At 40.4% G+C, this 27,712-nt stretch overlaps 2 protein-coding genes across 20 annotated transcripts in view; both read right to left on the minus strand.

Moving 5' to 3' along the window:
• Window positions 1–16,302, minus strand: part of LOC131368943 (WD repeat-containing protein 7) — a 161,679-nt gene extending 145,377 nt beyond the window's left edge. For 3 of the 4 annotated variants that reach the window (XM_058415200.1, XM_058415199.1, XM_058415202.1), the window contains exons 1-10: window positions 16,157–16,302; window positions 6,394–6,565; window positions 6,177–6,283; window positions 5,851–5,929; window positions 2,521–2,695; window positions 2,351–2,427; window positions 2,123–2,242; window positions 1,890–2,035; window positions 1,440–1,542; window positions 1,048–1,161 (exon numbers count right to left, since the gene is read on the minus strand). In XM_058415200.1, coding sequence (XP_058271183.1) covers window positions 1,048–1,161; window positions 1,440–1,542; window positions 1,890–2,035; window positions 2,123–2,242; window positions 2,351–2,427; window positions 2,521–2,695; window positions 5,851–5,929; window positions 6,177–6,283; window positions 6,394–6,552 — 1,080 coding nt within the window. In that variant the 5' untranslated portion in view covers window positions 6,553–6,565; window positions 16,157–16,302. The remainder of the gene's footprint in view (window positions 1–1,047; window positions 1,162–1,439; window positions 1,543–1,889; window positions 2,036–2,122; window positions 2,243–2,350; window positions 2,428–2,520; window positions 2,696–5,850; window positions 5,930–6,176; window positions 6,284–6,393; window positions 6,566–16,156) is intronic. The other variant, XM_058415201.1, reaches the window with a different exon arrangement.
• A 1,122-nt stretch (window positions 16,303–17,424) lies between these two features.
• The window catches only part of add1 (adducin 1 (alpha)), a 43,402-nt gene continuing 33,114 nt past the window's right edge, over window positions 17,425–27,712 (minus strand). For 4 of the 16 annotated variants that reach the window (XM_058414864.1, XM_058414861.1, XM_058414859.1 and 1 more), the window contains 5 exons: window positions 27,535–27,618; window positions 27,010–27,166; window positions 26,561–26,851; window positions 24,237–24,320; window positions 17,425–20,827 (listed from right to left, as the gene is read on the minus strand). In XM_058414864.1, the coding sequence (XP_058270847.1) occupies window positions 20,511–20,827; window positions 24,237–24,320; window positions 26,561–26,851; window positions 27,010–27,166; window positions 27,535–27,618 (933 nt within the window). In that variant the 3' untranslated portion in view covers window positions 17,425–20,510. Of the gene's footprint in view, window positions 20,828–23,513; window positions 23,549–24,236; window positions 24,321–26,560; window positions 26,852–27,009; window positions 27,167–27,534; window positions 27,619–27,712 lie in introns of those variants that run through there. The other 12 variants (XM_058414874.1, XM_058414871.1, XM_058414867.1 and 9 more) reach the window with 7 other exon arrangements.

Raw genomic sequence — 27,712 nt, forward strand, 5'->3', positions numbered from 1 at the left:
ATTTGGTCTGGAGAAGCGATTGCATTCTGAAGCTTGTGGCCAGAAAAACGCTAAAAAAAAAAATCGAATGTTTTTGTATCATGTGGGCGGAGCTTCCGAGGTGGTTGTTGATACAAGAGTCAGCCAACTTGCAACAACATTAATCGGCTATTTCGGTGTTTAATACGGAGTTTAAGAAAGAATATCTTAAATCGAAAGGTTTAATTGTTTTTCTATTGGTGTGATGAATAAAAATAGCTGTATTAACAACTCAAACTCCTGATTTGGATTTATCTGCATTTGAATGGTTACGGATTATTAAATGCCGCCCTCTAGTGGATATGTTTTGAACCGCAATAATAAACATAACCAACGTATGCTTAACTAAACGCAGTAATTCTTTCCAAGAGTGTTTTTTCTGTATTTATAAGCAATAAGGATTATAAAGTTTACGGAAAAGTGGCATTACAGTGTCACATAGTCCAGAAAATACAGTAAAATCTTCCAAATGAAGATCTCGCGTCATGGCTAAATGACTTTTTTTTTTAATTAAGGTAAATTCTTTATCTACCATGACTGTGTTTAGCACTGTGTTAGCTCTCTAGCTGTGATCCTCTAAACAAGCTTGGGGACTTTGCATGCATCTTCACCAGGTGAAGACAGATGAAGGGATTGGTCAGTGATCGGTCAGTTCTAGTGGGAGGAGCATGAGACCGGGCGAATCAGTGTGAGCGAAGGAAACTGGCTAATCAGACAGCGACGCGGAGGCAGGCGCACCGACAGGGAGCTCTCAGGAACATCCGATAATATTCACCGCTGAAAGAAACCGTGATGAAGGTCTCATGGGTGGATTAGAAGGTTAGTTTTTTTTTTCCACAGCAAGGTCAAATAAGTCTGATATCATGACACTTTTTGTTTAACTTCTTCAGGAGGTGAATAATTCAGTGGATGCCCATGGAATCTCTCTCTCTCACACACACACACACACAGACAGAGAGAGAGAGAAAGAGAGACCCCTAGTGCCTAGGTGAGGCAGTGCGCCTGCGTCCAGCTGTCTGAGGTTCTTACTGGTGCCTCTAGAGGCCGCTGGAGGTACAGCAGCTCAGGAGTGTAGAGCTCCGGACCGGATGCGCTGTCGGGAATACACACGATAACACACTGGCCCTCGCACTCCTCCTCCAGCTGCGGTGGAGCCGGAGGAAGAGGAGCGGTCGGAGTGGCCACAACACACAAACACGAAATCATAAGCATATAATACACAATTCTATACAATACACACATAACAAAAAGCACAGAGACACAATGTAAAAGACAAAAATAGAATTAAATTAAGCATAAAAAAATACGACAAATACAGAACACACAACATTGAAGGCTGGTAAAAGGTTAATGATCGTGTGCCTGAAATCACACAACAACCTCCTGTGCTACACATGATTTAGTGTGTGTGTGTGTCTGACCTGTTTGTCTGCCCGATCCGCAATGCTGTACACCAGAGGAGGGATGGAACCTTCTGCTGTTTTCCCTACATCACTCCGGAAGTGTTCACTGGCTGGAAGACAGCTACAGCGCACACAAACACACACACACACAAATAATTTATGTATGAATCATGAAAGGTTGAAGCTTTTCTTTCTTCCTAATCTATATTAAGCTTAGTTTAGTTGTGTGTGTAGCCTGTTGGTCCATATGATGAGACCACTCCCACCACTCTACAAGGAATTCTGACCAATCCCACAAACATTCTTGACCAACCTGGCCTGCTCTTACTGCTAGATAAAGTATCTTTCATCTTTTCAATCCTGTGAGCTTTCTTTCCAACTGTCCGTCTCTCTAACCTCCACCCCCTGTGACCTCCTCATTAGGTCCCTCAGGACCCCAGGCCTGATGAACACCTGTGGGTCAGTTACCTGGCCGGAAGTTTGTAGATGTAGCTGCAGCCGTCCTCGGTCCAGATTATAACTTTATCAGCGGCGATAAACTCTCCTCCTGTCCACGACTGATCGTTCTCACTGGGCACAGAGCACAGGAGCGAGAAATCTCCAGCGTCAAACACCTACAACATACACACACACAACATCAAAGTCTGACCGACTAGCCTATAGTTTGCTCTAGACACTGTGTTACTGTTACTCTTACTGACCCTCCAGTATTTGGAGCAGACGACGAGCAGAGACAGCTGTGTGAAGGTGCAGAATGAAATACTCTGGCAATTCTGGCAGTAGATTGGCTTGGACTCTTCCTCAAACACAGGGTCCAGGTCCTGACAGAACACACCCACACACACATACACACACAAACACACACAATAAATTAAGATATGTGGTCAAAACAAGGACTAAGAGAGTGTGTGTTAGGTCAGAGCGCATACCTGCATTCGGCTCACTTCTGCTGTGATGATCCACACCTTCAGAATCCCAGTCACAGAGACAGCCACCACTGTGTCTTCTGCAACACACACACACAGACTATTTTAACAACCCTAAATATAATCAGAAGAGAGCTGAACCTGTGTGTGTGTGTGAGCCAGACAGCCCGTACCCTGGGTGCGATGGGAGCGGATAATGCTCATGGAGCTGATCCAGTCAGGAGATATTTTGGACACCAGAGAGTAAAGAACCTCCAGGCTGGTGGCATCCACCACGAGGATCTCCGGGTAGTGACCGTGACACAGGAGACGACCCTCACGCTGGGTCCCAATAGTGAACTGGTAGAACTGTGATTAACGGGACAAAAGATAGGGAAAGGAAAAAGGGATAAGAGCGTAGTAGATTTAGAAGTAGTAGCCTTTAGTATAGTGAGTTAAATGTCTTGTAGTATAGTGTAGTGGTGTAAAATAGCACAGGTCATAGGGAGGTCAGTAGTAGCAGAGTGTAGTACTGTGACCTCCAAGGTAGTGTGGTGTAGTAACTAAGGTCAGAGGTAGAGTGGGGTAGTAAAGTGACCTCAGAATGAGTGTGGAGTAGTAAAGTGAGCTTACAAGGAGTATAGTGTAATAAAGTGAGCCTAGAGGGAGTATAGTGTAATAAAGTGAGCCTAGAGGGAGTATAGTGTAATAAAGTGATCTTATAAGGAGTATAGTGTAATAAAGTGAGCCTAGAGGGAGTATAGTGTAATAAAGTGATCCTAGAGGGAGTATAGTGTAATAAAGTGAGCCTAGAGGGAGTATAGTGTAATAAAGTGAGCCTAGAGGGAGTATAGTGTAATAAAGTGATCTTATAAGGAGTATAGTGTAATAAAGTGAGCCTAGAGGGAGTATAGTGTAATAAAGTGATCTTAGAGGGAGTATAGTGTAATAAAGTGATCTTAGAGGGAGTATAGTGTAATAAAGTGAGCCTAGAGGGAGTATAGTGTAATAAAGTGATCTTAGAGGGAGTATAGTGTAATAAAGTGAGCCTAGAGGGAGTATAGTGTAATAAAGTGAGCCTAGAGGGAGTATAGTGTAATAAAGTGAGCCTAGAGGGAGTATAGTGTAATAAAGTGATCTTAGAGGGAGTATAGTGTAATAAAGTGAGCCTAGAGGGAGTATAGTGTAATAAAGTGAGCCTAGAGGGAGTATAGTGTAATAAAGTGAGCCTAGAGGGAGTATAGTGTAATAAAGTGAGCCTAGAGGGAGTATAGTGTAATAAAGTGAGCTTATAAGGAGTATAGTGTAATAAAGTGAGCCTAGAGGGAGTATAGTGTAATAAAGTGAGCCTAGAGGGAGTATAGTGTAATAAAGTGAGCTTATAAGGAGTATAGTGTAATAAAGTGAGCCTAGAGGGAGTATAGTGTAATAAAGTGAGCCTAGAGGGAGTATAGTGTAATAAAGTTAGCCTAGAGGGAGTATAGTGTAATAAAGTGAGCTTATAAGGAGTATAGTGTAATAAAGTGAGCCTAGAGGGAGTATAGTGTAATAAAGTGAGCCTAGAGGGAGTATAGTGTAATAAAGTGAGCCTAGAGGGAGTATAGTGTAATAAAGTTAGCCTAGAGGGAGTATAGTGTAATAAAGTGAGCTTATAAGGAGTATAGTGTAATAAAGTGAGCCTAGAGGGAGTATAGTGTAATAAAGTGAGCCTAGAGGGAGTATAGTGTAATAAAGTGATCTTATAAGGAGTATAGTGTAATAAAGTGAGCCTAGAGGGAGTATAGTGTAATAAAGTGAGCCTAGAGGGAGTATAGTGTAATAAAGTGAGCTTATAAGGAGTATAGTGTAATAAAGTGAGCCTAGAGGGAGTATAGTGTAATAAAGTGAGCCTAGAGGGAGTATAGTGTAATAAAGTGATCTTATAAGGAGTATAGTGTAATAAAGTGAGCCTAGAGGGAGTATAGTGTAATAAAGTGATCTTATAAGGAGTATAGTGTAATAAAGTGAGCCTAGAGGGAGTATAGTGTAATAAAGTGAGCCTAGAGGGAGTATAGTGTAATAAAGTGATCTTAGAGGGAGTATAGTGTAATAAAGTGATCTTATAAGGAGTATAGTGTAATAGTGATCTTAGAGGGAGTATAGTGTAATAAAGTGATCTTATAAGGAGTATAGTGTAATAGTGATCTTAGAGGGAGTATAGTGTAATAAAGTGAGCCTAGAGGGAGTATAGTGTAATAAAGTGAGCCTAGAGGGAGTATAGTGTAATAAAGTGATCTTATAAGGAGTATAGTGTAATAAAGTGAGCCTAGAGGGAGTATAGTGTAATAAAGTGATCTTAGAGGGAGTATAGTGTAATAAAGTGAGCCTAGAGGGAGTATAGTGTAATAAAGTGAGCCTAGAGGGAGTATAGTGTAATAAAGTGAGCCTAGAGGGAGTATAGTGTAATAAAGTGATCCTAGAGGGAGTATAGTGTAATAGTGATCTTAGAGGGAGTATAGTGTAATAATGTGATCTTAGAGGGAGTATAGTGTAATAAAGTGATCCTAGAGGGAGTATAGTGTAATAAAGTGAGCCTAGAGGGAGTATAGTGTAATAAAGTGAGCCTAGAGGGAGTATAGTGTAATAAAGTGAGCCTAGAGGGAGTATAGTGTAATAAAGTGATCCTAGAGGGAGTATAGTGTAATAGTGATCTTAGAGGGAGTATAGTGTAATAATGTGATCTTAGAGGGAGTATAGTGTAATAAAGTGATCTTAGAGGGAGTATAGTGTAATAAAGTGAGCCTAGAGGGAGTATAGTGTAATAAAGTGAGCCTAGAGGGAGTATAGTGTAATAAAGTGAGCCTAGAGGGAGTATAGTGTAATAAAGTGATCCTAGAGGGAGTATAGTGTAATAAAGTGATCTTAGAGGGAGTATAGTGTAATAATGTGATCTTAGAGGGAGTATAGTGTAATAATGTGATCTTAGAGGGAGTATAGTGTAATAAAGTGATCCTAGAGGGAGTATAGTGTAATAAAGTGATCTTATAAGGAGTATAGTGTAATAGTGATCTTAGAGGGAGTATAGTGTAATAATGTGAGCCTAGAAGGAGTATAGTGTAATAAAATAAGCTTAGAAGGAGTATAGGGTAATAAAGTGATCTTATAAGGAGTATAGTGTAATAAAGTAAGCCTAGAGGGAGTACAGTGTAATAAAGTGATCTTAGAGGGAGTATAGTGTAATAGTGATCTTATAAGGAGTATAGTGTAATAATGTGAGCCTAGAGGGAGTATAGTGTAATAAAGTGATCTTATAAGGAGTATAGTGTAATAATGTGAGCCTAGAGGGAGTATAGTGTAATAAAGTGATCTTATAAGGAGTATAGTGTAATAATGTGAGCCTAGAGGGAGTATAGTGTAATAAAGTGATCTTATAAGGAGTATAGTGTAATAATGTGAGCCTAGAGGGAGTATAGTGTAATAAAGTGATCTTATAAGGAGTATGGTATAATAAAGTATAGTGTTATAGAGTGTAGTAGATGTGTTACCTGTATTCCCGTGTGAGCACAGGCCAGCTTAGTGAACTCAATGCAGCGACCATCATTGACATCCCATAGACACATCTCCCTACACAAAAACAGACACAGAAAATAAATAAATAAATAAATAAATAAATAAATAAATAATCACACATCCTGAAGTGTTGTACTATTTATAGTCTGTGTGTATCTGCAGCACAAGAGACAGTTTTCACAATGCCTTTATCTTACTTGATCATTCTACAGAGATACAAGCCAAGTAATGTCTCTCTCTTTCTATCACACACACACGTTATATTTAACTACTTTCCGTGTTGAACAGCCTGTGCACCCACCCGCTCTCTGATGCGCTGACCATGTACTGTTTGTCACTGCTCGCGCTGGCCTTGGACAGACAGGTGACAGAGGTGCTGTGTCCAAACAGCAGAGCCCGCGGGTTAATCTGTACGACCCAAACAACATCATGAGCTTTAAACTAAACATCTATAAAATTTGTATAAACCAGAACACAGGAGAGAAGGGGGTTGGGGTGGAGCCGGTGCGATCTCTCACCTCCAGGTCAGGGGTCAAGTCCCAAATGCAGATCTGACCGTCGTGGCAGCCGCTGATGATGGTGGCCAGGTCGTCCATGACCAGCAGGCTGGAGATGCAGTGTGTGGGAGCGGTGCGGCCCCACAGCACTATGGGTAATACCAGACTGTTTCCAGACATGTTCTCTTGCAAACTGTGACACAGAAAAAAACAGGGGTTGATGATTTTCCAGTTACAGCATTGTGCTGGAGTGTTTTACTTCCTCTGAGACTCCGGAAATAAACAAACTTTTTATTTTAATTAATTACAGAACAACAGTCACGAAAACACGTCACATTTTGGTTCCTGTGTTTAAAACCTCTCTTAAAGAACCTCTGACACTGGAGACTCCTTTCGAAACGTTTAATATACACCTCCTCAAAGAAAACATCACAGAATATAATGATTAAAAATACCAGACTACGACAGAAACGATAACGGATTAGGACAAGTGCTTTAACTAGCTTCTAGAAAGAAGGACAAAGAAAGAAAGACAAAAAGAAAAAGAAAGAAAGAAAGAAAGAAAGAAAGAAAGAAAGAAAGAAAGAAAGAAAGAAAGAAAGAAAGAAAGAAAGAAAACAGACAGACAGACAGACAGACAGACAGACAGAAAGCACTGTAATTCTTCCTCTCATCAATAAATAGTTTCATTCCCAGCATCTGTCTAGATTTAAAAGCAGTCCATATTACAGAGGAATAAAGAGAGAGAGAGAGAGAGAGAGAGAGATGATTGAGGAGGTAATCATTAGTTTCCCAGCTGGCCTTCGTCCACACGTCCATCCGCTAAAAGCCAGTGGATTTCATTAGGCTGAAGAGTGAAAAATAGATCATTGGCACAGTCGCTATCCGCTGCAGCTAACGCAGCCAGGCATGAAGAGTGGTGCGCTCATCAATTCTCCCAGCAACCCCCTCTCTCTGTCTCGCCAATATAACACGTCATTCTTTATTATCGCCTTGTCCTGCAGAGATCCGGCCAAGCGTTCTGGACAAGAGAGCTATAATTCACTGGCTAGTCACTCAGTCATGGAATCAGCCAATCACACGGCAGAGACACAACACAAACATCCTGCACATGCAGGTCAGAAGCTTCAGGTATTATTCACTTCATACACAAGATCCAGGAAATACAGGCGTGATCTCAGGGACTGGGAGTGTTTATACAGAACGGTGCGAAAAACAAAAAACACTCAGGGAGACATGGTAAAGAGAAGAAGAGGAAGAAGAACAGACTGGTATAACACTGTTATAACAACTCCATACTACTGTGATGAACAGAGTGAGAGAGAGAGAAACTAAGCAAAGAAAGAAAGAGAGAGAGAAAGAGAGAGAGAAAGAGAGAGAGAGAGAGAGAGAGAGAGAGAGAGAGAGAGAGAGAGAGAGAGAGAAAGAAAGAAAGAAAGAAAGAAAGAAAGAAAGAAAGAAAGAAAGAAAGAAAGAAAGAAAGAAAGAAAGAAAGAAAGAAAGATCTCTACCTTTCCAGTTTATAGCGTTTCATGGCAAACTTGTCATGGAGTTTCCGAAACAAGGATTTAATCCTCACTAACGGAGCGAGCTTCAGCCGGAGTTTAGAATTCTCCATTCTGAATTATTTCACTAAAACCTCTAAAATTACTTTAGTAAAAAATGTATTTCTCCAGAACGAAAAAACGTGAATCATGAAGAGGACAGAACACCGGGATACTGACCGGACGAGAACAGATCTATCTGTAACCTTCACACTAATCAATGATCATGATCACACACACACACACACACACACACACACACACACACACAGCTGTACGTGAACAGGACTGTTAGTTGTGGAGAACTGATTTGGGACGAGGCAGTAAGCCAGTGAACAGTGAGGCAGTAAGGGAGTGAGGCTGTGTCTGTGATGATGTGTCTCATGGACAAGACTCATGCGATACTGATGAACTGTCAGGAGTTTAAATCTGGACTCAGAATCCTGAAATATGACGAGACCATGTGTAATACAGCACACACACACACACCACACAGAGACACCACACAGAGACATCACACACACCACACAGAGACATCACACACCACACACACACACAGAGACATCACACACACACACCACACAGAGACATCACACACCACACACACACAGAGACATCACACACACACAGAGACATCACACACCACACACACACACAGACATCACACACCACACACACACAGAGACATCACACACCACACACACACAGAGACATCACACACCACACACACACAGAGACATCACACACCACACACACACAGAGACATCACACACCACACACACACAGAGACATCACACACCACACACACACAGAGACATCACACACCACACACACACAGAGACATCACACACCACACACACACAGAGACATCACACACCACACACACACAGAGACATCACACACCACACACACACAGAGACATCACACACCACACACACACAGAGACATCACACACCACACACACACACAGAGACATCACACACCACACACACACAGAGACATCACACACCACACACCGCACAGAGACATCACACACCACACACCGCACAGAGACATCACACACACACCGCACAGAGACATCACACACACACCGCACAGAGACATCACACACCACACACACACAGAGACATCACACACACACCACACAGAGACATCACACACACACCGCACAGAGACATCAGACAGACAGACAGACAGACAGACAGACAGACAGACAGACAGAAAGAAAGAAAGAAAGAAGAGCTGAGCCCCCCCATCCTCAAACAGCACTTGTAAAGCACTTAAGTGACCATTTCAAAATACTAAAGACACACAATAAAAACAAACAGTTAACACAGACAGTTAACAGAGACAGTTAACACACACACGGTTAACTCACACACGGTTAACTCACACACGGTTAACTCACACACGGTTAACTCACACACGGTTAACTCACACACGGTTAACTCACACACGGTTAACACACACACGGTTAACACACACACGGTTAACACACACACGGTTAACTCACACACGGTTAACTCACACACGGTTAACTCACACACGGTTAACACACACACGGTTAACTCACACACGGTTAACACACACACGGTTAACTCACACACGGTTAACTCACACACGGTTAACTCACACACGGTTAACACACACACGGTTAACACACACACGGTTAACTCACACACGGTTAACTCACACACGGTTAACTCACACACGGTTAACTCACACACGGTTAACACACACACACGGTTAACACACACACACGGTTAACACACACACAGTTAACTCACACACAGTTAACTCACACACAGTTAACTCACACACACAGTTAACTCACACACACACAGTTAACTCACACACACACAGTTAACTCACACACACACAGTTAACTCACACACACAGTTAACACACACACAGTTAACACACACACAGTTAACACACACACAGTTAACTCACACACACAGTTAACACACACACACAGTTAACACACACACACAGTTAACACACACACACAGTTAACACACACACACAGTTAATACACACACACAGTTAACTCACACACACAGTTAACTCACACACAGTTAACTCACACACACAGTTAACACACACACAGTTAACACACACACACAGTTAACTCACACACAGTTAACACACACACACAGTTAACACACACACACAGTTAACACACACACACAGTTAACACACACACACAGTTAACTCACACACAGTTAACTCACACACAGTTAACTCACACACAGTTAACTCACACACAGTTAACTCACACACAGTTAACTCACACACAGTTAACACACACACAGTTAACACACACACAGTTAACTCACACACACAGTTAACTCACACACACAGTTAACACACACACACAGTTAACACACACACACAGTTAACACACACACACAGTTAACTCACACACACAGTTAACTCACACACACAGTTAACACACACACAGTTAACACACACACACAGTTAACTCACACACACAGTTAACTCACACACAGTTAACACACACACACAGTTAACTCACACACACAGTTAACTCACACACACAGTTAACTCACACACACAGTTAACACACACACAGTTAACACACACACAGTTAACACACACAGTTAACACACACACACAGTTAACACACACACAGTTAACTCTCACACACAGTTAACTCTCACACACAGTTAACACACACACAGTTAACTCACACACAGTTAACACACACACAGTTAACACACACACACAGTTAACACACACACACAGTTAACTCACACACAGTTAACTCACACAGTTAACTCACACACAGTTAACTCACACACAGTTAACTCACACACAGTTAACACACACACACAGTTAACACACACACAGTTAACTCACACACACAGTTAACACACACACACAGTTAACACACACACAGTTAACACACACACAGTTAACTCACACACAGTTAACTCACACACACAGTTAACTCACACACACAGTTAACTCACACACACAGTTAACACACACACACAGTTAACACACACACACAGTTAACACACACAGTTAACTCACACACACAGTTAACTCACACACACAGTTAACTCACACACACAGTTAACTCACACACACAGTTAACTCACACACACAGTTAACACACACACACAGTTAACACACACACACAGTTAACTCACACACACAGTTAACTCACACACAGTTAACTCACACACAGTTAACTCACACACAGTTAACACACACACACAGTTAACACACACACAGTTAACACACACACACAGTTAACTCACACACACACAGTTAACTCACACACACACAGTTAACTCACACACACACAGTTAACTCACACACACAGTTAACTCACACACACAGTTAACACACACACAGTTAACACACACACACAGTTAACACACACACAGTTAACACACACACAGTTAACACACACACAGTTAACTCACACACACACAGTTAACTCACACACACACAGTTAACTCACACACACACAGTTAACTCACACACACAGTTAACTCACACACACAGTTAACACACACACAGTTAACACACACACACAGTTAACACACACACAGTTAACACACACACAGTTAACACACACACAGTTAACTCACACACACAGTTAACACACACACACAGTTAACACACACACACAGTTAATACACACACACAGTTAACTCACACACACAGTTAACTCACACACAGTTAACTCACACACACAGTTAACACACACACAGTTAACACACACACACAGTTAACTCACACACACAGTTAACTCACACACAGTTAACACACACACACAGTTAACACACACACACAGTTAACTCACACACAGTTAACTCACACACAGTTAACTCACACACAGTTAACTCACACACAGTTAACTCACACACAGTTAACACACACACAGTTAACACACACACAGTTAACTCACACACACAGTTAACACACACACACAGTTAACACACACACACAGTTAACACACACACACAGTTAACACACACACACAGTTAACTCACACACACAGTTAACACACACACACGGTTAACACACACACACGGTTAACACACACACACGGTTAACTCACACACACGGTTAACTCACACACACGGTTAACACACACACACGGTTAACTCACACACACGGTTAACTCACACACAGTTAACTCACACACACAGTTAACACACACACAGTTAACACACACACAGTTAACACACACACACAGTTAACACACACACACAGTTAACACACACACACAGTTAACACACACAGTTAACACACACACACAGTTAACACACACACACAGTTAACACACACACACAGTTAACTCACACACACAGTTAACACACACACAGTTAACTCACACACACAGTTAACTCACACACACAGTTAACACACACACACAGTTAACACACACACAGTTAACACACACACACAGTTAACACACACAGTTAACTCACACACACAGTTAACTCACACACACAGTTAACACACACACACAGTTAACACACACACACAGTTAACACACACACACAGTTAACACACACACACAGTTAACTCACACACACAGTTAACTCACACACACAGTTAACTCACACACACAGTTAACTCACACACACAGTTAACACACACACACAGTTAACACACACACACAGTTAACACACACACACAGTTAACACACACACACAGTTAACTCACACACACAGTTAACTCACACACACAGTTAACTCACACACAGTTAACTCACACACAGTTAACTCACACACAGTTAACACACACACACAGTTAACACACACAGTTAACACACACACACAGTTAACTCACACACACAGTTAACTCACACACACAGTTAACTCACACACACAGTTAACACACACACAGTTAACACACACACACAGTTAACACACACACACAGTTAACACACACACAGTTAACACACACACACAGTTAACACACACACAGTTAACTCACACACACAGTTAACACACACACACAGTTAACACACACACACAGTTAACACACACACACAGTTAACACACACACACAGTTAACTCACACACACAGTTAACTCACACACACAGTTAACTCACACACAGTTAACACACACACACAGTTAACACACACACACAGTTAACACACACACAGTTAACACACACACACAGTTAACACACACACACAGTTAACACACACACAGTTAACACACACACAGTTAACACACACACAGTTAACACACACACACTTAACACACACACACAGTTAACACACACACAGTTAACTCTCACACAGTTAACTCTCACACAGTTAACACACACACACAGTTAACACACACACACAGTTAACACACACACACAGTTAACACACACACAGTTAACTCACACACAGTTAACACACACACACAGTTAACACACACACACAGTTAACACACACACACAGTTAACACACACACACAGTTAACACACACACAGTTAACTCACACACACAGTTAACTCTCACACAGTTAACACACACACAGTTAACACACACACACACAGTTAACACACACAGTTAACTCACACACAGTTAACACACACACAGTTAACACACACACACAGTTAACACACACACACAGTTAACACACACACACAGTTAACACACACACACAGTTAACTCACACACAGTTAACACACACACACAGTTAACACACACACACAGTTAACACACACACACAGTTAACACACACACAGTTAACTCACACACACAGTTAACTCTCACACAGTTAACACACACACAGTTAACACACACACACAGTTAACACACACAGTTAACTCACACACACACAGTTAACACACACACACAGTTAACACACACAGTTAACTCACACACAGTTAACTCACACACAGTTAACTCACACACAGTTAACTCACACACACAGTTAACTCTCACACAGTTAACACACACACAGTTAACACACACACACAGTTAACACACACAGTTAACACACACACAGTTAACACACACACACAGTTAACACACACAGTTAACTCACACACAGTTAACTCACACACAGTTAACACACACACAGTTAACTCACACACACAGTTAACTCTCACACAGTTAACACACACACAGTTAACTCACACACAGTTAACACACACACACAGTTAACACACACACAGTTAACACACACACAGTTAACACACACACAGTTAACACACACACAGTTAACACACACACACAGTTAACACACACACACAGTTAACTCACACACAGTTAACACACACACACAGTTAACACACACACACAGTTAACACACACACACAGTTCACACACACACACAGTTAACACACACAGTTAACACACACACACAGTTAACACACACACACAGTTAACACACACACAGTTAACACACACACAGTTAACACACACACAGTTAACACACACACAGTTAACACACACACACAGTTAACACACACACAGTTAACACACACACAGTTAACTCTCACACACAGTTAACTCACACACCATTAAGAATCAGTGTGAAAGTGAAGGTTTGTGAGAGAGAGAGAGAGAAAGAGAGAAAGAAAGAGAGAGAGAAAGAAAGAGAGAGAGAGAGAGAGAGAGAGAGAGAGAGAGAGAGAGAGAGAGAGAGAAAGAAAGAAAGAAAGAAAGAAAGAAAGAAAGAAAGAAAGAAAGAAAGAAAGAAAGTTCCCTTCTCTCTATGGTCACTTCCCTCAATCACTTTGGAATATTTTCTGAAAGTGTCAGATTTAGATCAGATGAATCAGATTTAGATCAGATGAATCAGATTTAGATCAGATGAATCAGATTTAGATCAGATGAATCAGATTTAGATCAGATGAATCAGTGGATTTCCCAGAAGCTCAGTCTGACTTGAATGGAGAGATGAAGCAGGTGTGTGATTGTGATGGACTGCAGCACAGACGTCTGATTCGTCCCACGCTGATGGTCAAGCACTCGCACTAACGAACCCACACTCTTCCACACTTACGGCAGCGGTCAGTCCTGCTAGCAGGGTTTATTTTTACAGATCAGACACCCATTTCTGCACCCATATCTGATCTTTTTTTCTTTTTTCTTTCACATTCCAATCAGGCTCTAATGCTGAGACAGCTCTGATATCTGGTCTTACATCTAATCAAACTATCTATTCATTCTAAAGCCGATGTTACACAATGAACCTGTGCTCCGCTGAGCGATCCCTGAACTCCTGACTTCTGACACTGAGATCAGATAAAAGAAGGAAGAACGAGGCACCAGGAAGGAGTCATCATTTGGAGTCATGCGAGGTTAACATGTTTCAAAGAAGCTGGAAATGAAAATAATGTCGTCTAGAGTGAGAACCATTCAAGCACGGGGGGGGGGGGGGGTTAACAAATAATCAAATAAATGAATAAAACCAGTGTCGTGATCAGCCACATTCATCTTTGCAGAAAATTTCACTCAGTAATCAGAGCAAATCCGAAAATTTCACACACACACACGACTTGCTGGAAACCAGTGTGTAAGCTCCAAGTCACTGATCTTCTGAACCTCCAGACAGCTCTTCTCATTTTCTTAAAGCCTGACCTGTCCTACAATCCTGATGCACGCCTCCTGCATTACATAACCAAGTGTGCAGCCATCTGTGCAATCCTGCAAATGTGTGGATCATCATTTAATCACACACACACACTCACACACACACTCTCACGAGCTGGAAATCAGTGTGTGAAGCAGATCCCCCAAAACACTGAACTAATGCACCTGCTCAGAATCCAGCGCATGCAGACTGCTTGATGAATAATAGATGAGGAGCACAAAGTTTCAAAGCTCCTGTCACGTGACATGTGGTTGAACAGAAGGTGTGAATGGTGATCATCTCAGCTGTGTGTGTGTGTGTGTGTGTGTGTGTGTATTGATGAGTGAGTCATCCGGCTGCTGGGCAATAACACAACACAGCACTGTGCTAAAGCTAGCCTAGCCGTTTCGGACCCCAGTCTCACTCGTGCACAAACCTATCGACACCAAACACGCTCGAAATAAATGACTCTGATGATTCTAACACCACGAGCACACGACGACCCCATAAACCCAGCTAGCTCGCGTGCAATTAGTCGTATCCATGGCGACGAGCGTTTAGCCTGAACCCCAATATTCATGCCATGTCGCAGCTTCCGGGTCCATTCGTCTCCGATTATTATTTATTCTAATTCGATTTCTCTTTCTTCGAAGTGTAAGAGGTAGCTTACCTTTAAAGACCTCTAATGGAACATCGTCCTCGTGACGGGGAATTTATATTAAATGATAAAAGAGCTTGTTTTTTTCCTCAGCTTGAGCTTGTAGCAGTTTTGTCCTCTACAAGCCTCAGAGTCGTCAGCTGATCCAGCGCCGCAGACTGACGTAGTGTACGTCATTGCGTAATAGGGTTTTCTACGGCGTGGCGCAAGACGTCGGGTTAATTATTATTATTATTATTATTATTATGTGATCGAATAGAATAAATATTGAATAGGGATAATTTATATTTATACATAGAAAAAATAAAAAATAATTATATACATTTCCCCTATATATAAATATGAATTATCCCCATTCAACATTTATTAAGAAAAAAATATATAAAATATTAAATAAACAATTATATATATATATATATATATATATATATATATATATATATATATATATATATATATATATATATATATATATATATAATAAAAAATATAAAATAATGCAATCAAAGAAGAATGAAACATCCTTAGGGATATTAATATTTACATGAAAAGATATTAATAGTAATTTATTTCTTCATGGTATTCAATATATTAATATATAATAAACATATAATAAATAAATAAATAAATAAGAAAAATTACAATAAATATTTATTTCAACAAACAAATTCTTATTAGCATAATCATCATCATCATGATTTTTGTTATTATGCTTGTTTTTCAATTTTATTATGAAATTTATTATTATTGTTATTTTTGTATATTTTTTGTAATATATAGAGATATTTTAGATTTAATATGTTTTTTTTAACTAATTGTTTTGGTTAAAAAAGTGTTCGAGTTCTCAACAAGAATTATTTTATTTATTAATTTTTTTAATTTATTCTTTTTACTGTTTTCATTGATTATCAGTAAAAATATAGTTATATAATAAAATACTATTTATTATATAAAAATATAATATTTATAATATATATATACAATTATATAAAATAAAAATATTTTTAGATATATTTATATATTTTAGATATAATTGTTATTAAATTCCTTGATTTTAAACTTCATAGTCACAGATTTTTTCCATGTGCCTGCAGAACTTTTAAACACCTGTATGGATCAGTAGCAGCGTTAATCTTTCCTTGATATTATTTTACATTTTCTATCGATATATTCGGTTTTATCACGAAAGATGTCCGCATTTTATTCCTAAGCAGCTGTATAATCCTGTAAAAAGGCTTTACGGATTGACTTTACGCTTAAAATTTGGAGTCATTACAACATTTTGAAAGAAGAAACTTTATTCATGATCATGATCATAATAATAATAATAATAATAATAATAATAATAATAATAATAATAATCAGTGGTATGAAAATGAGAATGGGAATTATTGTCAGGGAAGAAAAAAAAACCATATATCAACGAGTATCATAAAACAAAAGCTCAGTAATGAGATGAACTGAATTCACAGAGCGGTGAAGAAGATGAAGGAGGCGGTGTTTGAAAGCACGAGGTTTCTTCTGGAAACTTCCTCGTATCGTCACACAGAAACCCGAGCTTCGCAGGATGGAGGAGAGATACGAGCGGATCCGGCGTGAATGTCACGATTTCCTACAGCACAGAATAAATCTACAAACTAAAATAAAAAAAATCCAGCTGGCTTTTTCACACACTCAGAGAGAGCGAGAGAGAGAGAGAGAGAGAGAGAGAAAAAGAGAGGGAGACGGAGAGACCCGGGGGGGGGGGGGGGGTGTTAGTGGCTGTAGTTTAATGCAGCAGTCTCTGTCTCGCTTTCACATCACGTGTTGGGACTTGTATACTACAGCACATACACACTGAGAGCAACACCAGAGAAGCAGCAGCTGTGTGTGTGTGTGTGTGTGAGAGAGATATTCAGGACAGAAATAATAAAGATGACAGTCCTCATCCCTCCTCTTCATGTTCTCACAGTGTTTTATCCGTGTTTACACTGCAACTCATGTCTGTGGCACGGAAAAATTATGAGAAAAATATAAACCACAGGGCTCGAGAGTTGTTTGAAAGGTTTTTAAGTGGACACTGAAAGGTACTAAACTGGACTCTTCCTGGTCACTCCGATGCTACCATCGCGACCTTTTACTGGAACCTTCAATTAGCAGTGAATTCTTTATTAAAGGTATAAAGATACCTCGTGAAATGCCCCTGGATGATAGCACAGCAGCGACAAAGTCCAAGAAGTACACCTTTATTACGGAGAGTGATGGAAGTAGAAAGGCTGAAATATAATGATTAATTATTATAATCAGGTTAATTATCCCTTTAAGGCAAGACACTACAGGTAGAATCGCTCGTTTCTGACAATCTCTTTTGATTAATTTGGGTAAAAAAAAAAAAAAATGTCCGAAAAGACGTCCTACACGTCTAGCAATAAAGATTTCACTCTTTTGGTTTTTACCGAACCGTAGCCACTTCGAATCGGGCATTAAGCTCCGCCCACTCGTCACAATCACGTCGCGTCGTATCCCCAATCTGTTTCTTTTTACTTTATCGCTCACACCCACTCGAAACATATGAACTCATGCTGCATTTTCAGTCTCCTTTCCTTAAAAATCAGATTTAATATATGTTTCATTCTTATTTTATTTTTTTATTGCTTTTATTATATTTTTTAATTTATTTTTAAATTTAAAAATAATATTCTGTTGGAAATGTTGACAATCGGGGGATTTGTGTGATTTTTATATTGAGAAAAAATATTATTTTTTTAAAAAAAAAGAAAAGAAAAAAAATAATAAAAATAAATTTTCAGTAAAGAAATAATTTTCCAACGTTTCTGTAAAAGCCTTTCCTTCTCTTCTTTTGAGAGTTATAAATAATCGCCTTAATTTCAAAATCATCCAGAGATCAGCAGTTTTATTTTTAAAGAGTATGTAAACTTATGCATATTTAATCAAACCAAGCCTCATTTGCATGAACTGAAAAAAAAATTGCAAATTTTTAAAAAAATCTTTCCAATAAAACAGAAAAAAAAATACAGATTTTATATTTTTTATTTTTTTAAATCCATCTGTAGCGTCTTGCCTTAAGAGTCTGAATAATTAATCCATCATATTATTCCGAAAACAATTTTAGTTAGTACTTTTTGACCTGTTAGTGTTGCTGTAATGTTTTTCTGAGCTGAAACTGGGCCTGATTTTAATCACGACATTATTTTTGTCATTTTACTAAATCTCCGAAACTCCGCCTTTCGCTTGACGTTTATGACAGAGGGACTACGAAATCTTTAACGTTTCATATATTTCACGTTAGAACCGAGCTGAAATGAAGCACACGGCACGGAGAGACCGGGAAAATCACCACGACTCCTACAGTAGCTGGACGAACGCTAGAATTCAGATTCTTTCTATATTTCTATATATTTTTATTGGTTATAGTTACAAGGCTGAAGGTATTCGACTTGTAGCGTGACGGGAAATTACAGCTGGGGACAAACTTTCAGAAGATTTATGATGAATCTGAATAAACATAATAGAATTTGAGAGAGTCAAGGACGATGTAAAGACGGTGTAAAATATTTCGACGGCTTTGAGTGAAGATTTCTTTCATTAGATATAAAACGCAAAACATAGAAATCTCAAAGGTTAGGAAATTAAACTACGATAATGAGGAAAGTGTGAAGATTCGTTACGCTATATACATTTTTATACGATTACACACGTCTTCCGAGCTTCGATTAGTTAGATCACGGAATCTGTTCCGCGTCGAAAACGTCACCGTTCCCTCTAAGCCGAGTCTCCTCGCCGTTTTTTGTTTTTTACGGCGTCCATCGATTTGATCCCGCAGTAGATTACAATCAGCTACAGAGTGTTAGCCGGTCACCTGCTTGGCAAGATGACCAAATGCGACGCAAATCGATATAATAGACAATTTTAGCACCGTGCTGCTTTTTTTTTTTTATTTCTGTTTCTTTTTTCTTAAACCAGATTGAACCAGTTTCAATTTTTATTATTATTATTTTTTTAAATCGCATTCCTATTTTTTTTTTTTTCCTCAAGACACTTGAATACATTTTTATACAATCCGATTACATTCTTAGTGGTTAATTAAGCTTGGTAAATTTATTCTTTTCTTTTCTTACAAAAGCAGGGAGTTAAAATAAATCTCTGCTAAAAGGTGGGCGGAGACACGCATGCGTAATGAAGCCACACACACACAAAAAAAAAAAACACGTTTAAAAAAAAAAAATTACAGAAAACAAAAAATTGACGACATTCACAAGCTAAAAGTGAACACGAGGTTAGCTAAAAGATTTTTTTTTAAAAATAAAACAAATTAAAACAAGAAAAAGGAACATGTGGCTTGTTCTCCTAGGAGTTTCCTTCCTCTCTAGGACTCGGACTTCTTTTTGTTTTTCTTTAGAAATGATGGGGTGCGGAATTTTTTCTTCTTTTTTGAAGGGGATTTGTTGGGAGACTCGTCGCTGCCCGCGTCGCCTGCGGCATCACCGGTGGCGTCGTCAGCGGCGACTGGCTCCTCCCCGTCTATGTGAGCTGGAACGGGGTCCGGCTGAGAGGGGGCGGGGTCTTCGGCAGGGAGGGCGGAGGTGGTGGCTTCCGAAGGCTCGTCGGGGGTCAGGTCGGGGAGGGTCTGTCTTAAAGTGGCGGCGTCGCTTTCGTCTTTAGGGCTCTGCTCCTGCTGCCGTTCTGAGAGAGGGAGAGAGGGAGAGAGAGAGAGACAGAGAGGGGAAAGTATTAGAAAAAGGTTGATAAAGGACATGAAACGCAGGTCTGTGAGGAAGAGGAACCTCAGAAAGCAAACGTCACACATTCAGAATTCAGCTTCAGACATCGTCATCCTACCATGATCGAATTTTTCGTCCACAAACACAATAGCAAGCCGCTCAGGCAAAAGCCAGTCCTCCTCAAACAACCAAGACCGGATATTATCCAGATGTTAAAAGCTAACTCTGTGTGTATGGGATCTGAACTGACAAACATCTGCTTATATGTTCAACCCCTAAATCAGTGCTTTCCATCAGAAGAGAAAACTATCTGGGTTTCAGAAAACTATTCATCAGAGACTGTCTATAATAAATAAAAAAAATCATCCTAAACACTAAACATCCAACAAAACCAATTTAAAAAAACTTAAAAAATGCTGTCGAGCCGGAGCAGCAACCCAGCGATGCTCAGCTTCATGCTAGCGCTAGCACCACCACCACGCGTCACGGTGGACGACTATAAACAAGAGGAATGTTTAGATTTCAAATCTGGAAAATTTATCTGTTATATATTTATTATTTCAATACTCCTCCGTCAAAAAATGAGGTGTTTTATTTTCCCAGAAACTAAAATATTTTCGATAATAAAGAATTTTCCCTTTCTTTTTTATTATCTTGCTTTGGATTCTAGAGCGCTTGTCATGCATATGAGCAACAGCAAAGAGCTGCAAAAAACCCAACCTCAAATACAAACAGACTTCAAAATAGAGGGTCAAACATCAACCCTGTCATCCAAACACACACACACACACACACATATGTACATATAAAAACAGCTCAAATTTCAGACGCAGGTTTCACTCTGCTCAGCCAGAAGGAAGCGGCGTTTTTCACTAACACAGCGCGTTAAAGGAGGAAGGAATACTGTGTACCTGGAGAGAGACGAGAATCCGGGATCAGTAACATGAAGGTCATACGTTACCTGGTGTAAAGAACCTAGACACACGTTGATACACAGCACAGGAAAAAAAAAAAGCACTCGGGAGTCGTTTGTTAATCTAATAGAGGGCCGGGAAGCGGAAGAGTCTGGAAGCTTTGCTGCTGGAAGAACCTCAAGCCGCTCCGGTCAGATTTCATTCTCAACACCAAGCGTGTAAATATCATTAATAATAATACAGAGAATGGGATCAGGATCTCTATTATGCACTTCATGTCTCTCTTTATAGCACAGCACCACACATCTTGCTTAGGAGACGTTGATTCATTTTCCGTAACAGCTGATTTACATAAACAGTGTTTCTACAGAGCAACGTGCACCAGTCTAAAGCTAATTATAAACTTATTAAATACAGTAGATCCTCAGTATACTGAACGCCTTCCCTTGAATTGAAATGAAATTTCGCAAAAAATTTGCATCGACATACGAAGCATTTTCGCCATATGAACCAACAGAACCGATCGCCGGCTAAGTTGCGCATACGTCCGGGAGCCGTTCAAAACTTGTTTGCATCAGTGGAAAGCCAAGCAAATTTTATTTCAGTCAGCGAAAGCTGTTTCGAAAGAGTCAACCCACGATACCGACGTTGCATTCACTCAAAAGCTAGGTGATTTTTCGGGTGTTTTTTTGTTGACAGATTAGTGGCGTGGGTGGTCTGTTCTATTTTTAGCCCCAACCTTGGTGGCTTCCACGACTTCCTGTGAGGAGCCTTGACATGGATTGCTTGGCTTGGGTCAGTTCTTTGTAAGCAGCCATACAGTTTACATACGCTTCGTATTGGTCATACTGGTGTGGCTGGAACGGATTATCATGTAGCAGTTACATTATTTCTTATGGGAAAATCTGATTCCCAATACAAATTTACACATTAAGATCACGCCTCCAGAACAAATTAAACTCGCATCCTGAGGTTCTATGGTATAATAATTTGTTATAGAATAAAGTAAAATAAATAATCGTTCAGTTAGGACGAAGTTATTGCCAGTGTCAGTGCCTTTTATCCCCTTTAACCATTGGGGAACACATTTATTTATAGCTGCAATAATGTAAGCGATAACAGAGACAATTCTAAAAGTATAAAAAGCCGTTCTTTAATGATTAAAAATGTAATTGTGTCAATCTGCAGTGATGTGAGCGGAATAAACGATTCAGAACTCGCTGTTACAGGAAAATAATCAACAGCAACATCAACAGGGCGGTGCAATAGGACAGTTTTTTTTAATGTCTTGTCCGTGTACCTTTTATTGATAAGATGATGATGTTTAACATTTTTAATCGTTTTATACTCTCGTTACAAATTTTCCAGCAATTCAGAAGGCAGAAAAATCCAATGCGATCAACTATTCATCCATTTCCAAAATCAGAATATAGAAGTGTATCGAATGCAAAACGCACATCCTACATGTATATCACTTATGGACGTATACACACACATACATATATAAATATATATGTATAGTGAGAGAAAGAAAGAGAAAGAGAGTGAAAACTGACAGGAGCAGACTTTTGAAACGATTCCAGCTAACAAAAGAAAACCGAAAGGAGGTCAAAGGCCGAAGAGGACGGGTTAGTGCCGAGAGGAGAGAAAGCGAATGAGGGCATGCAAGAAGGAAGGAAGGAAGCTACAAACAAGCGTGTAGGTGAAAGGGGAGTTGGAGTGGGACAGTACTTACTATGGCAACAGGTACTCTTTTGCATTTCCATCTCCTGATTGTAAGGCAGCCACGAAGAAGAAAAAAAGCACAGTAGAAAAAAATGTCTATGCAAGTCAAAATCACAGCCACCATGTTAAAGAAAATCAAAGGGAAGACCCCCAAAAAAAAAAAAAAAAATAGACCACCAGGAGAAAAAAAGAATGGTTATACACCATTCTTGGAAAGACCCCCGAGAAATATGAGTATGAAGAGTAGATGAGAAAAGGTGGAATATTTCGAGGGATTGGATTTAGATTACACCTCAGTTTTAGTCTATTGTCTTGAGACCTAGCTTAGCTAGAATCTTGATGGAATTATTTACTTATTCCTTTGCTACTGTATAAAATAGAGCAAATTACAATATCGGTGTAATCCAAAGTAATAAAGACCAAGAGGTGGAACGGAAATAATGAACGAAAAGCCAAGGCGATTTTTGCAGTGTGTATGTTGGACCAAATCGATGCTTTTTGAAAGTGCTAAGTCATAATCAAACAGAAATAAATGAACACCAATGGGTGACCATTGATCCTCTTGATCTATTATTACATACAAACTAAACATCAAAAATCGATCATGATTGTTAAAGTTCACAGTGAGACAGAGAAACTGCGGCGTTCTTAGCATTAACCCCTGAGGCACACCAAAAAAAATACACACGGAGATCCATGCATAAGGAAGAACGACCACCGGGTTGAACGTACCTTCTTCTACTCTAATCGGAGTGCTTGGCGGGGTACGGGTGGGGCTCGGACCTTTCCCCAACTCCTCTGACTCCTGTGGTTGATCTGAAAGGGTGGGGGGGGGGGAATGTAAGTAGTGCATACTATAAAAGAATTGAAAACAAACAATGAAAAATATTTTACAGAACTGATTGCATATTCTGTTTTATGAGTTCAAGGTGTCAAGCGAGTCATCACGGTAAGCTTAAAAACATGATTTCCTATTGCTGTAAAGACCAGAAGAATCAAGGGAGGTACACACGTTAGAGGGTAAAGCTCATGCCACAAAACCAAACACACAGTAAAAGGATTTGCCGTCACCCTAAAACAACAAATATTCAAACAGATCACGTCAATCAAGAGGCTCGTTTTATTAGTATCCAGACCACAAACAACCCCAGTCAGGATGAAGCTTGGATCCCAGCTAAAGCAAGAATAAGGTGTCCATGATCTAATCACTTAAAAACCACACCAGGAATGACGATTCACAGATTAAAAACGGGATTTATGAAAGAGTTAAGCCATGAAAACTGTGGGGGGCGGGGGTGGACGGGAGGTTACCAACTCCCATGATCTAATCGCATCAAGCATTTAAGCCCATACTAGGTTTCTTTACCAATATTACTGGGTGAAATGCAGTTTTGGGGAAAGGAGAGGGTAGGAAAGGACAAAGGACAAGTGAAGGATAAGAATGAAAGGGTAAATTGGTTATGGGCAAGAAGAAAAGGACTAGTGGGAACTGGTGAAGAAGAGGAAGAAAGGATATGTCAAGAGATGGATAAGGAGAAAGGATTCACTGGTAACAAAGATATGGAGAACATCAAGGGATGGTAGGGAGAATGTGTAGATCTTGAAATGGGTAAGGAGTACATTAATGATAGGTAAGGAGAAGGGGCACACTGGGTTTTGGACAAGAATGTATGGTAAATTAGAAGACAAGTCAGAATGCATAAATCAGGAGATCAAGACTAGGAGAAAGGGCACGTAGAGGGACAGATAAAAAGAAAGGGCACATCAGGAGACAGGTAAAGAGGTACACCAAGAGATAAGGAAAGAAGAAAGGGTACACTGGAAACAGACAGAAAGAGAGCGTATATAAGGCAATGGTTAAGGAAGACAGCTTAAATAAAGTGGGGGAACAATGAAAGGGTACAGAAAGGGTACAGTGGAGACATTCAAGCAGAAAGGTAGATCAGAAGAATGGTTAGGTGGACAAGGAATGGGCAAGGTGAAAGGATAGATCAAGATATGAGTAACGGGTACACTGTGAGACAGGTGAGGAGGAAAGGGTACATCAAGAAATGGGTTAAAAGGAAGGGTAAGAGACAGCTAAGGAGAAAGAGTACATTGGAGATGGACATGGAAAACTGGGGACATACATGACAGACAGGGTACATCAAGAGAAGGGTATACCTGGAGACAGGGTACATCAAGAGATGGACACAGAGAAAAGGTACATAGGGTGATGGGTAAGGAGAAAGGGTACCATAAAGATGCACACAGATGGACTGAAGATGGGCAAGTAGAAAGGGGTACAAGGAAAATAGGCAAGGGGTACAAGGAACATGGGCAGGGGGAAAGGGTAGAAGTAAAATGAGCAATGAGAAAGGGGTACAAGGAAAATGGGCTGGAGAAAGGGGTACAAGGAAAATGGGCAAGGGGAAAGGGTTACAAGGAAAATGGGCAAAGGGGAAAGGGGTACAAGGTAAATTGTCAAAGGGGAAAGGAGTACAAGGAAAATGGGCAAGGGGATATGGTTACAAGGAAAATGGGCAAGAGGAAAGGGGTACACAGAAAATGGGCAAAGGGAAAGAGGTACAAGGAAAATGGTCAAGGGAAAAGGGGTACAAGGAAAATGGGCTGGGGAAAGGGGTACAAGGAAAATGGGCTGGGGAAAGGGGTACAAGGAAAATGGGCAAGGGGAAAGGGGTACAAGGAAAATGGGCAAGGGGAAAGGGGTACAAGGAAAATGGGCAAGGGGAAAGGGGTACAAGGAAAATGGGCAAGGGGAAAGGGTTACAAGGAAAACGGGCAAAGGGGAACAAGGTAAATGGGCAACGGGATAGGGGTACAAGGAAAATGGGCAAGAGGGAAGGTACACTGAGAACCAGGTAAGTAGGAAAGGGAGCACCATGAGATGAGTAAGGATTAAGGTTACATCAGGAGTTGCTGGACTGTACCACCAGGAGAAAAAAAGAGCAAGAACCAAGGAAAGGGTGCAGAAGCACAGTCAACCACACAATTCCAAGTCTACAGAGGGCAGGATGGATGCCAGGCAAGGGCAGGTAGATGGCACACCAGGCTACCTTCAGCTTGGCCGTCTTGTTCAGGCTCATCATGCCCGGACAAGTCTGTAGTGACACTGAGGGCTTTCAGCACAGCACAGTGAAAGTCCTTGTGTGGAGATTCCGGAGGACCAGAAGGACTGATCCTTCCTGATCCTGCCTCAGGTTCTGTACTTCGGTCTGGGGCAGCATCAGAAGAAGAAGGAGCTGCCATGAGCTGATTCTCCTCAGAATTGTGATTTGAGGAGGCAGGAGGAGTGGACACTCCTCCTGAAACTGAGACCGATGATCTGCCGGGAGCAGCAACCTGTACTGAAAGCAACAACAGTTTTGTTCCAAAGCTGTAAAGGTGCTGAACTGCACTGCAACTATACCCCTGGGACAAAACCTCATTTGTTAAAGCAACAAAGAAGTATATTATAAAAGAAATGAAGGTACAAAAAATGGTAGAAATGCTGAGAAATTCTTACCATCTTGTCCTTTCTGTTTGAGCTCCACTTCTTTACGGTACTCCTCCAGCTCCTGGTCGGTCAACTTATTGAACGGATTTGGTCCGGTCTTGGTGACGATCACGCGTGGCTGGTATTCCTTCTCAATGATAGCTTTAGAGGCGGTCACTAGCTCCCCCTGTAGGTGAAAAGCACCACATACAGGGTAATACACATTGATTAAACACAATGGTTCACCAAAATATCAAGCAAACCATGTCAATAACAGGGTCAATAGGAGACATCACGTATCTATGTAGTGTAATCCAAGATCTGTGAAGATTTACAATTAAAAATGTTCATGGAATTTATTACTTGGTTTTAAAATAAACACAAAAAAGTACCTTAAGCTTGCAGATGCTTAACTATACTTCTCAATTACAATTTTTAAATGCAACACAACCTACATCCTGTGGTCACAAGACACCATTACAACTAAGATGAAATGTTGTGTATGGTTTTTTTAAAGCGTCGCAGATGGAGTGATTGTTATTTGGCAGGATGTACCTTTCTAACAGACCTAGCAGGACTATAGCTGTCTGAGAGGTCAAGGCCATCGATACACTCCAAACAGTCAGACAGAGGAGCGTCCTGCAATAGTAGACCTTATGAGCAGTGCATAACCCAGCGCCATTAATTAACACAACTCACACTCTCTCACACACACACACACACACACACACAC

Source organism: Hemibagrus wyckioides, linkage group LG18 (assembly GCF_019097595.1).
Source record: "Hemibagrus wyckioides isolate EC202008001 linkage group LG18, SWU_Hwy_1.0, whole genome shotgun sequence".
Classification (NCBI taxonomy): Eukaryota; Metazoa; Chordata; class Actinopteri; order Siluriformes; family Bagridae; genus Hemibagrus; species Hemibagrus wyckioides.